General features: G+C 28.4%; 1 protein-coding gene across 1 annotated transcript; it reads left to right on the top strand.

Annotated features, from left to right (window-relative positions):
* Positions 1 to 284: 284 nt before the first annotated feature.
* On the top strand, positions 285 to 16169 carry LOC113558665. The gene is made up of 3 exons (XM_026964158.1): positions 285 to 449; positions 14499 to 14600; positions 14694 to 16169. The coding sequence occupies exon 3, from the start codon at positions 14862 to 14864 to the stop codon at positions 15759 to 15761; it is 900 nt and encodes a 299-aa protein (XP_026819959.1). The 5' UTR covers positions 285 to 449; positions 14499 to 14600; positions 14694 to 14861; the 3' UTR covers positions 15762 to 16169.
* Positions 16170 to 17045: the final 876 nt, after the last annotated feature.

Here is a 17045-nt window from a genome sequence, read left to right as displayed (position 1 = left end):
TATTTGATTTTAGAACTTCCGAATCTGTTTTTATGTGTTGGATTCCCTATAGTTTTATCTTCACCTAATCTACGGACTACGGCGTTGTGCTCGTAAGTTGAAAACCATTATTTTTATCATCATTATATTATTTTATCATTTAACGAAGATAAAATACAATTTGGACAAATATTATCCGTTTATAATAGTATAAATTCATAGTATTTTTCAGTATTATTCCACGCGTTGTACGTATAATTGTTGTGGCTCATACTTTTATTTATTATGGAAATAATTTTAAATGAACGTGGTAAAGAATCAATTATAAATTTTCTTGTAAAGAACATACCAAAAAGGACGTAAATAGCGGTGCACAGAAAAAAATTGGAACTAAACTGTACATAGACAAGGATAAAACAACACTTTTAAAATCAATCATGAACATCCTCCAATGAAAATGTATATAATAGGTATTTATACATTTTTATTATTTTAGAAAAGTAAAAATTTACACTACAATACAAGTTGCAACCGCCATCAATCATTTTGTAACGTTTTAACTCTTAAATTATAAAAAATAAACTAAATAAGATTATTTTTATATTTTTAATAAATAATATAATAGTTTGTGCAATTGAAGTAAATACACCCTTTTTGTGCCGGTGCAATAGATATATGTTATACATGTAGTGTCCCAAAATCGGCGCAATTGACGAACACCTGCGTGAGTCTCTATTCACTACTTTAGGTTTGTTAAATACGAAAAACGATTTTGAACGGAAAAACGGTCTATATTATTAAGCGATAATGTTTTCTTAGCATCGCTACCAAAGTCATTTATTTTATCTTTAGAATTATGATATGTCGATATATTGTTCCCGAAAATATTGCATTTATTATATTATTACTTATTACTAATAAGTTATTAGTATTTAATTATTATAAAAATATAATTATAGTATCTACCTATAAGTATAAAATATTTTTCATTAAGTCAAAAAAATTCTTTTATATAATAAAATTCATAATAATATAAAATATAAGTTTAAGGTCTTATAAATAATGTTTTTAAATTATATCAAAATAATAAATTAATAAACATATCGTTATTTATCGTTTAAATAAGTATATTTATCCATATTCTAACTTAAAAAGCAAAATTATTTTATTTTAGCATTTTTGGCGTATATATGATGCTTTTTATTGCATAAAGGTCCTTGTCAGCTCCTAGTCATGATGATAATACGATATTATACTGTTTTATCACAGTATGTAAGGCATCATATAATATCAGTCTCTCATTAAAACTGTTTTGTTATCAATCACAAGCAATAAATATTATACTCAATAATGATTGTTACACATTTATTTATTTATTTATATACGTATGAGAATTATTAGGTTCATATTTCATAAAGTAAAATGTAGGTAAAATTAATTTAGTAATCATAATAATAACCAAATAAAATAGTATAGGTAATACGAAGCATAAGATTATGGTTTTGGCTTTAAAACGTTAAACTCTTCCGGTAAAAGATATATAATTATATAGCATAATGTTCGTTATTAATTTTTATACAAATATAGAACTATATATAACAGTGTGGGGTGTACTTATCACGATTAATGCATTATGATTTTTATATACATTTTTACTACAGTTTCGGTTATATTCGTTATCTATAACGAGAATTAAGATCACGTAGTGCGTGTATATATAGCGCGGGGCATATGAGTTGTGTAGTATTTTACGTACGAGGGCAGGTAACCTTTGGTCTTAGTGGTGAAGAGGGGTCGGAGGCACGGCTATCGTCTTTGGTGTTTATCGTCAGAGTATACAATATAGCCGAACACAAAAAGGCCACGCTCGCCGTAGCGACGTTGCCAAAATTATACACAAGAAGGTGGGCTGATCGAGGATCATGCGTACAGCAGGTACAGGAGTCGAACGGTGGATAAGGGGGGTAGAGGTGCTGTCAAATCCATGACGCATCGACCCCGAATAACACCCTACACACCGCTACTACCCTCCCGGGTAGCTCTGCAGCAACCACCGACCGAGGGGCTGAGCAAAAAACATATAATAATATAATATGATGTGTTTATCGGTCCGGAAACCTAACACGCTGTGGACACCCAAAACGTCGACTATATACACCGTCGTCCCGAATAATATTTGTGTTCAAAACCATTTTGTTTTATATCGTTTGCGTTACATGTGAGTGTGCGTGTGCGTGCGCGCATGTTTGTTCATGCGTTCGTGTGCTGGTGCGTGCGAACGCAAACTATACCCGCCAACCACAACACGAAAAGTAATAAATCAATATCTGCCACCGCCGAAAAGCACCGGAAAGATAATAAAATCCGTCGGTGGTCGTCTGCGGAGTGCGGGAGAATTCTGGGGATTTAGGTCGCGCGGGTAGTGCGTATATAACAATCAAGATGTTATACACACTGAATTCACTTTTCCTTTCTCTTCGAACATCGTCGAGTTAAGCCATAGATGTTTTATTGTCATTTGCGTTTGTTACAACCCTTTGCCCCTCGGATAAAAGAAAAAAGAAGACATTTTAAAACGAACCACGTCCGTGTGGTTCAACTGCAGTATTATTGTTGTCGTAGACCCATATACATTGTTATATACACAATTTTAGGTACACAATATTATATCCATTTATAACATTCGTGTCTTTGCCCCCTGCTGTTTATTGCTTTATTTTTAGGGGTTCTGCGTTTTTAACGAAACTCTCGAGTGTATAGCTAGCAAGTGATGGTGCTACACTGTTGCGTTATAAAACCGGCCACATAATTTTATCACCAAAGCCCAAAGATGTTAATTATTATACATATTAACATATTATCATTTGCGTCAAAATCAGTAACACGTAAATGGTAACAAAAAATATTATACGCTATACATGATAAAAGCGCCTTAGGTATAAAAAAGGAATATAATTTGCACTATTATTAAATATTAATATTTTGTTTATTTAAAATTATTTAAAATCGTCAATAATCAATATTTAATAAAATAATTATAATCGTGATAGATAAAGTAATTTAACGTAATACTTAAGAGGTCGTCACACCCGCATGTGTTGTCTCCGTCTTACGCACGTACGACATAGTAAATTTTCGTTCACCAGCTTCAATAGTGTACTTTTATTTTTGATATTAGAGTGAATTGACCTATTATGAAACTCGATGGTAAGAAAATTATCTATTTGTATGTTGGTTTTTTACGATTGTTCAATTTTTTAGCAAATTATGCGTATATAACATAGCGTAAATTAAAAATGCTCATAACTCGCTTAAAAACTTAACAATCGTAAAAATCCAACATACAAACACTGATAATATTCTTACCATCAGGTTTCATAATAGGTCGATTCACTCTATTTTTTAAACTAAAGAAGCTAAACGTGATCTGCTGAGCATAAATTTGCCATGTTACGTAATTGTAAGACGAAGACAACAATACATGCGGGTGTTTCGGCCTCTTAATATTTTATAATTTAATATCTAAAAAATGAAGTACACGAGTACCTGAGAATGAGATACTTTAATACGATTTGACTTATTTTTTCACTATATCTTTCAGCAATTGTAAAAAAATTTTTATTTTCGCGGAAATTCACGTAACACTCGTCGTTTAAAGCATGTCTTGTTATCTATACAGTGTCGGCCCTGCTCATTAAGTTCTACTTGATTTAAAAATAATTTCCACTGTCCTATGAACAACCTTGTTCGTTGTAAATGAAGAAAAAAATATTGAGGTCCCAGAGGAAAATTGCGGCCGAGGCCTTTTATATGTCAGGCTGACACTGTATCTATAGCAGCGGTTCCCAACCTTTTTGCGGTCGCGAACCGGCAGATGACTTACTATGTAGAACTACAGATCATTTAGGATATAATACAACAAAAATATAAATTTTCCATTACAATACGGATCGGTATACGAATCGCTGACCGGTGGTTGAGAATCACTGACGTAAAGCACTGGCTCGCATACCATATACATAATGAATAATGATAATCTATTAAAATGTATCTATTTAAATAATGCCACTATTTCAAAGTAGCTTATGATTTCACGGATTACAAATTGTACAAATGACGTGTCCGCTTTTATTCCTCATTCAAAATACTAGGAGATTAGTTTACGATAATATTATGTTATTGTATGTCTATGTTTAAATAATACATAATCAATGTATACCGTATATATTTCATAAATATAAATCATAATATTGTTTTAGTCAAATGTTTCCCGTGGATAAACGGGACGGTTCGGTTCGATCTCTCGAGCACTTTCCTCCTCTCTCACACACAACCACACACGCACACAAGCTCGCACGCACGCACGCACGCACAAACGTCGCATGCGCATTTCCTTCACGCCATGGCCGGAGGCTGAGATGTGTCCTCGGCCATTTTATTATACTCGATGTTAACCGTTCGAAAATTTTCCTTTCGAAGAGGGAAATGTTCGAGTGGTACTAAAATCAATTAGAGAACAATCGTTGTCTTCCGTACGAATAAGGAGGCAATGTGTGTATCGCGTATGTGTATTTATAATATTAAAATTAGGTAGGTTGTAATATTGTTAAGTACCTATTATAATTGAATAAAATAAAATACACTACCTAAAGTACAAAACGTACAAAAAAAGTTAATTATTGTGCTGCGTTGTTGGTATCGAAATATTAACATATTTTAATTCCCCTCTTGCGATCAACTGCAGCATATACACAAGGTACCTGCTACTCAGTCCATCTCCCGCTTTCACTGCGCGCCGGTCGCTCCGATCCCGACACAAGCTTGTGATAAAATACGTGATCAGCGTCACGCCAAGTCGGAGCTAGTCAGGCCAGTGTGTGCATCCCTTGTAGACGCTTGTCCGCGTTGAGTTCTCCTCACTCGCGTGTAATAGGTATCTCTTAATACTCACCGCACGACCGATAACATTTATACTCGTTACACGAAGTTTACTTTACTTTATTTAATTGTAATAATTACAATTAAATTATTTTTGATAACTTTTTCGTTTTACATTTTAGTATTCCGTTTTTTTTCTCTTTACGTTCCATCGACATCGCGATTAACCTGGGCTTTTTTCTCCTTCAGCCACATTCAACCTTTGGATTCTGCAGAAATTGGTAATTTCCATAATTATTTATTATTTATTATTATTATTATTATATTCACTAAGGGTATATTATAATTATAAATTATTATTTGTTTACGCATTTTTTTATGTATTATGATATAGCTAAATATCAATTTATCAGGTTAAGGGCCGTTATCATTATAATTTATAGTGTGCCACTATATTAAATGTTACATTTAATTTTTAATTATTATTATTATTTTATTACTAGGTACCTATAATAATTATTTAGTAATATTAGTATTATAATACATATTTCACAATTTTAAGCAATATTAAGCAATAAATACATATTTTGAGCAAATCTGTAATTGCTTGAATTATATTACACCTAAACGCTTAAAAAATAAAACAAATTATCGATTAATAATTAATTGTTTAGCATTGTTTGAAGAAAATATTCAAAAAATATTACTTATAATAATAATATATTATTATATTATATATACTTTTTAAATACTTATACATATAATTTATAGTTCAGTTATTATTAATTGTTATCATAAATTTAAATTTATTTAAACCGATAGTATAATTATTATTAGAACAATATTTGCTTTTATATTGACAGACGCTTTATTTTGTTGACGTTTGTCCAGTTGTAATTCAATATTATGTACAGATTTAAGAAATTATAAATAAACGCTTAATCATGATAGTAAATGTTTTAATTTAACTATTGTTTTATAGACTTGTATAGTGATTCCAACCACAAATAGATTTAAATAATTAATTTTAGTAGTCACAGCCACACACTGATTGTGTCACTATATTAACTTTGGATTATACCTGGATTAACCATTTAAACAACTCTATCTACTACTACTATTTTTTTCGTTATCTGCAAATACCATAATCAGTGGCGTCATTTCAGCTTTTTAGAAGGGGAGGCAAAAGTTTTGACCGGCCCATAATAAAATAAATTTAAAAAAACCACTCATTAACACAATTACGTTACAATGACATTTTTATCTCAATACAAGTAGCTTTCTTACATAATTGTATTCATATCAGAGAGTAACCGTGGTTACTCTAGTCATTAATAACACATTTTTTCGAGAAATAAACAATGACTAAATAATAAATATATAATATTATGTTGAGGGATACCCAATATTACCTATTACGTTTGTGTAATGAGTAAATACATATTGTATATATTATAGTCAATGCTATTAGCTACTATATGATGACTTATTTCGAGGGGAATTTTACCCCAATTGATATCCTATATGCGCCAAATATGAGTAGAAAGGTATTTACAACAAATAAAACAATCATACAATAAATTATTAAGTATTTATTATTGATTTATGTTTTTCAATAGTTGCTATTAGATGCTAGGCCATAACAGAATAACAGCCAACAAGGTATCTTCTAGTTTTCATAGCTCCAAGCCGCTTGATTTAAATCTATTAATGAAGCTGTTTCCTTCTCCACAGCTATATCTAATAAACTAATAAAGATACCCTATAATTATTTACGTATTAGCACGAGCCACGAATCATGGTCAAATTGTATTTAGTAATGACATGAATATCATAAATCATGTTTGCGAGCTTGCATCCCAAAACTAGCATATACCCGGCCCGACCGGTCCGACAGCGGCCCGCTACTGACCATAATCATGTTCCATATAACTGTATGTAAATAGTTTAATTTCCTTTAATGTATATTGAGTACCCATAACGATATGTATATGTATGTGTGTGTATACATGTTTATTGTTTACATATATATATATTGCTTAATAAGTATTCTTTAATTTTCTTAAAAAATGTGTATATTTGGTTTTTGTGTTTATACTACTGACCGGGTGTTTCCAAATGGCAGCCTGAAGTCGAATGTCTTATGGCCCGTTTTTATTTTAAATTATCATTTTTTTTTCAGTTAGATTATTACACACTTTTATTTTAATTTTTTATTTTGCCTAATTAGTATATGTATATCTCCTTAAACCATTCTGAATTCCTATTGTGTAAATTTAATAATTAATTTAATTACAGTTATTGGCATTTAATGTTTAATAGCTATATGATTTCCTTTCTTAAAACGTGAATATAACACGCTCACGTACTGAAGCTGAAAAGCCGAAAACGTAACGATTAATGGCTTTCTGCCTTCGGTTGCGTTTGATTGTTAATTTTTCACTTAACGATTTTTGGTCATATTGTAAATAATATCTCGACCATTTACTTACTGCATTGGTATTAGTTTTTGCCTCTGACTTAATGTTATGATTTCGTAATGGTCCTATAATTCACCAGAGTGGCAGAGTCTATGGGGGCTTAGGGGAGGTATCGCCATTGCCCCCCTCCAATTGGATCCGTGCCTGTATCTTTATAAAATCTATAAATTCATCGCCGTTTTGAATCTAAAATAATAATATACTTCAATTTTGTATATTTTTGAAGAATGTCATTTTCCATATAATATAATATTTACCCATTTGTAATTTGTGTGTAACTACGAAGTATTTTACAAAGCAACTTAACCGTTAATCTATTGATAAAAAATATTATTTTTCCATTTATGTAGATTATCGTGTTGCAGCTCTATAATAATACCGCTAATACAATTATAATTAATACCATAGTGTCATAGTGGCAATTTCAAATTATCAAAAAATGTAATGGTATATGATGTATTCGTATTTTATTTTCTAATAATATTGGGTAAAATGTACTTCATTCAAATAACTATCAGTTAGATCATATGTTCTGTAGGCAATTCTAATATTTTAATGTCGTTGTTTGAAATCTTTTTTTTAATCTAGAAACTAAAACACAAAGTTCAATTTTCAAATTAAGTATTACAATATATATATATATATTATCATATATACATTATCTTAACGATTTCTAAATATTTCGGTTGTTGTAAATCATTTACATAATGATCGTAGGGAATGGTTTGGTCTACGATATTTTGACTAAAAAAAAAAAAAAACTAATATAGTAATGCGTCGTATATATAATGAGTTTTCTGGTTCTTGGATAATATATATTACGGTCTATATCTATACTCTACAGAGTATAAGGATTAGTACGGGCTGGGTAATGGCATTCCCCTTATTTTTCTATTATACTGAACCAATATACACTCAATAAACCCGTTGCACAAGACATTCTACAAAACATACCATACACATTTATAACACCGCGTACATCGTTGTATCCATATATTATATAATAAACTATATAGCTAGTTTTAAAAACATTGTTTTTTTTTTTTTTGTACATACGTTGTGTCGCGTATAGTATATGTGTCTATTTCGTTTTCGGGTATGACGGATCGGCGCGATGGGGAGTAAGTGGTAAAAAAAAAAAATAATAATAATAATACGGGTTTTGTCCACGTTAGTAATAACTTAGAAATATCAAGTAGGTACTTACTAACAAGAAATTTCTAAAACTTAACATAAATTAATATTGATAAATCTAACTGTCTATATACTACCGTCTACTATTCAGTATTTCGACACTTTGGTCTGCGTCTTATTGTAGTTATAATACAAAGTACAGATTAATCATAACTTCTTAAAATTATCATTTTTATATTATAAAAACTAATGATATTTAAATAGGTAATTTATAACCTATACAAATAATATAGTATTATTCGTGCTGTACTAAAATAAATAAATATGGGCTCATCCATCTCACAATTCAGTACTTGGGTTATGTCTATTATTGTGTATATTGTATATTGACATATTATTGTTTATAAACAACACGTTATTGTTTAAAAGTTTTAAATTAATTATGACGATTGACAGGGTAGAGCATAAAAATGAAATATTTATTATAAGTGTATTTATAATTAGATGTTTAGTATACATTGTATACATATTTTATTTTTTGTAAAAACTTTCAAAATTACTTAAAGATCTATGCATTTTACATTTAACGTAGTTTAAGGAGCGGTAAATCCACGAGTATTAATTTTTTACGGGGGAACCTCATACAGGATCAGTTAATATAACAAAGTTATAAATTTATAAATTTACATATTGAACTCATGCCGGAATTTTTCGCAAGGATTTGGAATAACCTAACCAAACTGGGTTAAAAAGTAAAAAAATATATAGTACGCATACAATTATTTGTATTTATAATTAAAAAATAATAGTAATAATATTATAGATACCATTTAATAACATAATGTAGACTCCAATTTAAATGTACGCTCTATACATCGAAGCCAAGTATAAAAATGTTAATTCTTACGTGATAATTAATAAATATTAAGTTAGGACAACGGTTTTCAACCTGAGAGGTGCGCCACTCCAGGGAAGCGAAAAAATTTCGTATATTAAATTTTCAAACAACTCTAGCCAAAAAATGTCATCAACATTTAAAGAAAAAAGATTGAAAATCCCAAATTTCTTTAAATAGCTCAAAAAGAAAATATTTAAAAAATTATTTGTTTTTTTTTTTTTTAATTTGCGTCTACTATTTGGAGGTTTTTACATTGAAAAGTAATGAAACCGTTCCCATCCACAAGAAATAGTCCGCTATTGGGAAGTATGCGTTAGGGGAGATTTCATTATTGAGACATTATTATTTGATTTTCCGATTGCTCCAAGAATTGAAATATGCCTAAATATGTTTAAATATTTAGGGAGATAAAATCAAAAATGTGAGAAAGTCGATATCAAGTTGACTAGACGACAAATTCAAATATATGTTCAGAATTGTTATCGCTTCATTGTATCAATCTGTAGGTTGGAAATAGAACACGTTTATAATTCTATATTATGTGTGTGTTAAATATACAAAGACGGAAAATCACCACTTCCGATCCTTTTAAATAAACACGCAAAACGATTTTATCATACTTCAAAATGATAAAAACAATTCCTATGAATGTATCGAAATTGTATAAAATAGGTAATTGATATACGATACACCCATATATATTATAATATAATTCTAAACGTTAATTCTTATTAATTAATTACACTTTTTTCGAGTTTATTATAACCAAAATACTATGCTGTTATAAGGAATATTAATGATTATAATTTATTAATAATTAAAAATAAAATTTGTCACAATTTTAAGAACCGTATGGAGTCAAAGTTTGCTCGCAACTATGCAAACACTGAAGTGAATAAGTGATAGCCCAAAGTTCTTGTTAATTAATATACCTACCAGATTAAATAAAATGCAATTTAAAAAAATCTTTGTAAAACAGAATCGTTTGTGTAGTATATCTTTTAGAATATCATAATTTTAACCAATTATAAATATTAAACGGATAGTCTCCTTATTAAATTTGAACTTTTATATAACATAATACATATATATTCTTAAAATTGTTTACAGGTAAATCTCTAAAAGGAAAAGTTATAAAAACATTTTACTTGCAGTACTGCAGTAGACAGTAGTCTTTATTAAAGTTTTGAATTTTGGGGGAAATATACCAAATGCTTTTACTTTTAGTATTTTAGATAATAATATTTAAGAACTTTGAGTTCTTGTATGTTGATAAAATATTTTTTTTTTTACAATACATATTTTAGTGAAATGTACCTATATTTTCTGTTATTATAATTACCTACAGCTTAAATAAATTCAAAATAAGTTGCTTTTATTTTCTCAATTGTAACTATACTATTACAATTAATTAATTATCAATAGTTTTATCTATAATCTATGTACGATTACGAGTATATATACCTAGTGGAAATAATTTTGATTTCGCTGTTGTCGTATTATGTAATCAGTGTTTATTTCTGGTAGAAAATTAGATCTAGTTAGTACTTAAAGGAGTAAAAAATGTTACCTAACTCCAAGATAAATATTTTTTCTCAATATTTTATTATTATTATATTATTATTTTAGACTTAAGTTACTGTAATGGATGTGTTAAAATTGAAGTGAATCTGAGCGCAGATGCCAGATGGTCTGTTAATCAACACCACTAAAGTATATTTCATGATATTGATATTAAATTAATTTATTATGTTATTAATTATATTAATATTTAATTATCATGAAAATTTATATTAAATATTTATACCATATTCTATTATTATTAATACATTTTAAATTAATAACGATTTACTGTAAATACTGTAAAACAGTATAAATAGGTTCATATTATAATATCTTAAAATTAATTATTGATTAATAATAATCAACATATTTTGAAAATATCATTATTCATTACGTACAGACCGTACAGGAAAATTCATATTATAAGTTCCTAAGTTTTTATTTACTAGCTAAAAACTATCGAAAACTTATACTTATATACTAATTTTATAAGCATTTGTAGTTATAATTTCGACAAAACCACAAACTTTACAAATTATTTTGAAGTTTAAAGTCATGAAAATGTTTCTTTTTATATCCAAGATTTTAAAATTTAATAAAAGATTCCTCATTAATGTTTCTATCTATAACAAAAACAAAAATCACATTAATTTTTTATAACTGTTTGAAGTTCAAATTTATAGGACATGGATATTTATCTGTATAATTATTATTAATTATAAGTTATATAATTAATTTTTTTCATAAAACTTTTAATATTTTGTTGTATTTAAAAAACAAATAACCGTAGATACTTAAGACTTTCATCAAATTGTCATGTTACTTTTTTCTACAGGTCGTGTACTTTTTTTATAATTCTACTCTTTTTAAGCTATTTAATATTTATAAACATTATATAATTTTTCTATTAAAAATTATTTTCTACGTCAAAATTCCTAAAAATACAAGACCCCACTTAATTTTTCTGATGCATGTATACAAATATTAAAAATATATAAGCATAATTTTTCATATGCATCTGAAATTCACAAAATTTATTAAAATCACGACAAAATCGCCACAAATATTTTGTAGTAAAAAATGTATATTATCTTCAATCCTTTTAGTTGAGGTTTAAATAATTAATAAAATGTTCTTCATAAGCAGGTACCTAATTATAGAACACCTCTCCCTCCCCCTCCCCCCAGAGTGTCTGCTATTTATAGGTTTCACTATTATACAGATGTATCAGTTACAGTAAAATTAACGTAAATGGAAAAAAGGAAACAATGTACATGAAGTTAACCCTCATTGTAAAAAATAATTGTATTCAAATCTCGAAAATGTTCAATTAATTTACAATTATTAAGTCGATAAGATAAAGATTAGATGCTTAGATGTAGGAAACTTCGTGCACATCGTTACAGGACATATAAATATATAATAAAATCTTTAAGACTATAATGTTATAACATTAACGTATTTAACTTGTATAACGGTGTGTCATAAATAGACTGAATATATAAAGTATATTATAATATAGATGTACGCTCATAGAGGTTAAGTTAAGTACCCAACCAGTACATATAACTTGTCATACTTATTCCTTAATTTTCTTAAGTAATTTGTACCTACAAGTACAACCATACATACATTTTACAGTAGAAGGATAATTTATTTTTTGAGAATCTTTTTAACATATTTAATAATTATAGCTTATACAGTTTCTAAGTTAGCATTTTAGAATACACACTTTGTCATGTATTAAAAGAATAAGGTTTTTATGTTTTAGGCGAAAGGTTTTAAACTTTATTTTACTTATTTAAATTATTTTTAGACTGTCTTTGATAATTATTGAGATTCTTGATATTTAAAAATACTAATACCGAGTTACATAAAAAAAATCAAACAACATATTTTAATGAATTAATAGTGAGCTATTGTATTTTATATATGATTTAGTAGCTAATAATTTGTCTATTAAATTTTAGTAAATCATTAATAATTAATACATTTTTTATTAAACCCGGCATAGTTATCTACTACCATAATATTACTATTATCTTTAAGCGCACAGCATTTTAATCAATATTATAAATGTATATAAATAATTAAACAATAATTATAACAAAGTTATAACTTATAAATAACATTTTTTTTTATATATAAAACACAAATAATCTTTTAATTGTTTTTCTATTAAATATAAAATTTTATAAGTAGTACTAATAGATTAAATTCTATCATAACCAGCTAAAACCGTGTAGTTGTCGTACTGTTATTTAATTTAAATTATACAATATGTAAGCCTAACTATAGTAATTAGTAATACTACGTCTTATTTTAAATGTATTATATTATAGGTTTTTTAAATATAACAAATTTCATATAATTTTATTGTTTGACTTGTCATTCATAAATTTCCAATAAGTCAAATATACTTTTAATTGAAAAATGCTAAGAGTTCGTACAATGTTATATATTTGTATGTTTATATTATAATCACAAATTGAATATTAAATACTATTTTCACAAAGGGCAGATAAAATATTAGGGAACTAAACTAATACCAGCCGGTACGGGCTCCGTAAGTCTCAATCAAATCCTGGATATAAGCAGTATCGCTCAGCTACGGGGGCATCGCACTGTAACCAATCGATTTTTTGCTGCGAAAGCGTACGACTTGACTCGCGCGTGTCTATGTAGGTACAGGTGTTACGCCTCCGCGTAACTGTTGCACTCGCCCGTGCCGCAGCGGTGTGTGGCCACCCATCCACCCGCTCAATCGACGCTTCTGTTATTGTTTTAAACACATACAATATACGTTTAACGCAACAACCAGCGCTTAACAGCTGTTTCATGCATGACGTGGCACACGTTGTCCTGGGCTTAGGGCGTACGTTTTTTATCGTTTCCTTTCAAATCTGGGCACCACGTTAACGCCTATAATATTACGCCTATATTATACCGACCAACCACAGTATACAAACCACTAAACATAAATATAATACATACACATCATATTATAAAAATATAAAAATCACGTATATATTGTTATCACAACCATTGCTAATGATACGCATTCATAAATGTAGAATATTTAAAGCACATTTTTTCATTATATTAAATATATAATATTATGTCCACGAAGTTGGCTTTTTGCCTTGTTCAATTTCCTCATAAAAATCTGTGTATAGTTATATAGTAAATAAATGAAAATCGTGTTATAATAATAACAATTGTTTTACGTGAAATTAATGTATTTAAATATATTTTTTAAACGGGATATTGGAGAATTAAGTAAATATCTCATACAGCCGCTCCGTTTAGACCGTTTTTATTTTAAATAGAGTCTTACAATTACAATAATTCATAGAAAATATTTAAAAAATCCATCAGTATTAATTACAAGATGTTTAATTATATTAAACTATAATAACATTTAGACAACTAAATAGTGTCTTAGTAATTTCGAAGTATATATCTATCACAAAAACATGTACTATTTTATTCATAGTAAATAATTGTACGCTATTCAAAACATATTCATTATAACATCTGTTATAATATCTATGTCTTTTTTTCAGCACAAGATATATCTGAAGAAGATCATAGTGGTTCAATTCAAAGATCAAATCAAGACATTGATTTTAGAAAAAAAAACGTCAATATAGGGCTGATTATCATTCGTAAGTATTTTTTTTTAGTCCTTTATTTATTTAGAAATACCTATATGACTTATAAAACTAAATAAATATTTATTTATTTTTATTTAAAAACAGCGGTAACCCTCTGCCTATAGCTTACATGAGCATGACTGATAATAATTGATAGATAAGATTAGTGCGTTAGATGTTTCATAAATCACGAAGACTGTGTTGTTGAATTGAACGACTGGTAGTCTCAAAAATAACTAGAGAATTTTTCAAGGTTGTTATTCACTATAAACAATGGATTTAAAAACTAATTACAATGTTGACCACCAAAATGTGATGTTGATTTCATCTGAAGATCCCCTTGTTTATGAAACCTTCAACGCATTTCACGAATCTGGTGACGCAGTGGAACACCAATTTAACGCTATTAATGATTCCTTTGCCACATTCGATGATAAACTGCTTATTGTACAGAAACCTGTAACTAAAGATTCTGTAATCAAAAATAAACAGTCGTCATCGGAAAAATCGTCGTCTGTACACGAAAATGTTCTATTCACCGCTGAGGAGGCTATTTCAAATTTGTCGGTGGACAATCTACAGTTGTTTCCTGACCTACTATTTAACAACGATCCAATAGATGAAAATTGTCCAAAAATTCCAACGGCTGATGAGCTGCAAGAATTTAAGACACAAGACCATAATATTACGATGGCTGATCAATTACAAGAAGAACTTGTTCCAATGACCGATCAGCTCCAAGAAGAGGAACATATTCCTATGGATAATGAACTACAACTAGCATCACCATCATCACAGCCTCCATCTGTGAAGGGTTCAAGAAAGCGACGGCAGTTCCAAAATATACTTATTCCTCACGAGTACAACACTCGTAAGATGACTTATAAAAAAAGCCTAGCCAACTTCATGAATCGAGAACAAGAAATGTTAGAGAGGGAAAGAAATAATCAACAGAAACCAACAGCACTCGACGCACCCACGGATCATGGCCGATGGAGCCATACAAAGGATTGGGTTCATATGAACCTACTTAAACTTGATATACCAATCAAAAAGTTTCCAAACTACTCCCAAACCAAGCGCTACAAAACCAGAAAGACTCATTCCAAAAATGTACCCGACACCTTTAAAATTTCAAACGCTTCGAGTATTCAAAAACCACATAAACAATAGGGTTTACGGAAGAAACATCCAATCGAAAGCAGAAGTCGGAGATATTATAATAAAAACATCATAAAGCAGAAACATATGTATTGTTCTAAAATTGTCTTTGTAACATGGCAAAACATTGCATCATATAATAAAAAATGTTATATTATTAAAACAGTAGGTACTATTTATATGGTTATACACTTATACGGTCTGTTCATTACCCGCTATCTATAAGGTTAAGGTTTATGTTTAGCACACTACATTTTTATGTTTATGTTTATCGTTATAAATTAATGCTATGCAATTGTCTAGATATTTAAGATTAATAATATTGTTCCTCGCCGTATACACTTAACTCAATGGTATTATTAAAGGGAAGCATGATCTACTATAAGATAAATGTATCAAAAGATTGTACATAATACACCCATCCTGATAATTTTATTACTAATTCTATGGTTATACGAAAAAGATATTATTTCTTTTTTTATTTATATTGTTTTCATTTTTAGTAATTATCGTTATATTTAATTTTTTTATATAAATATAATTAGAAATTTTATTGAAGTAAAAAATATGTAAATAAGAGATAAACGATTATCTCGAAAATAACTCATCGCCCTAAATATGTCTTCGGTAAATTAAAATATTTTAATATGGTTTTTCCATTTGTAATTTTTTTTTCTGAAATTTATACATTTCTATCTTTCATAATGTTCGTATAAATTATTATATATTTCTATTGAAAAACTGCATTTAAATTGATTCATTACGAGATATATTGAGTAATACTGATATGAAGCATTTGTGATACTTATATTATATAATATTATTACATAGATGTATAAGTATTATTTATTACTGTTGACATTTGAATTTAATTTCAGTAGCCAATAACATCTATATTATATAGTATGTTTAAAATCAACCCTTGAATTTGCTCACATTCCTAAAATACAAAAAGGAAAACACCATTAAATAAGGCAATTTAACATAATATTTTAGTTCATTATTTGACAGCTCACTAAATGTATCGTATACCTACCGTAAATCCATAACTATTATTATAAGACCATTTATACGTCCATGGTCCTTTTTTTTACTCAATGCATTTGTTTTTATATTCATGATTCAGTTTAATGTTAATACTTGAATGAGAATTCTTCATCAATAATTTAATATTTATATATATTTTTTTTTTTAATAAATTAATATTTTTAAAGAGAATTGTTGAATTTAACCAATAAATTAATTATTTCAACAAAAATCCTCAATTTTGTGATACAATTATTTTTTTTTTACTTA

This window comes from Rhopalosiphum maidis, chromosome 3 (assembly GCF_003676215.2).
Source record: "Rhopalosiphum maidis isolate BTI-1 chromosome 3, ASM367621v3, whole genome shotgun sequence".
Lineage (NCBI taxonomy): Eukaryota > Metazoa > Arthropoda > Insecta > Hemiptera > Aphididae > Rhopalosiphum > Rhopalosiphum maidis.
This window is presented reverse-complemented; position numbering and strand designations above follow the sequence as displayed.

Bases quoted from the DNA above. Each gene is read 5' to 3' on its own strand.
- LOC113558665 (XM_026964158.1), top strand. From the start codon at position 14,862: ATGGATTTAAAAACTAATTACAATGTTGACCACCAAAATGTGATGTTG.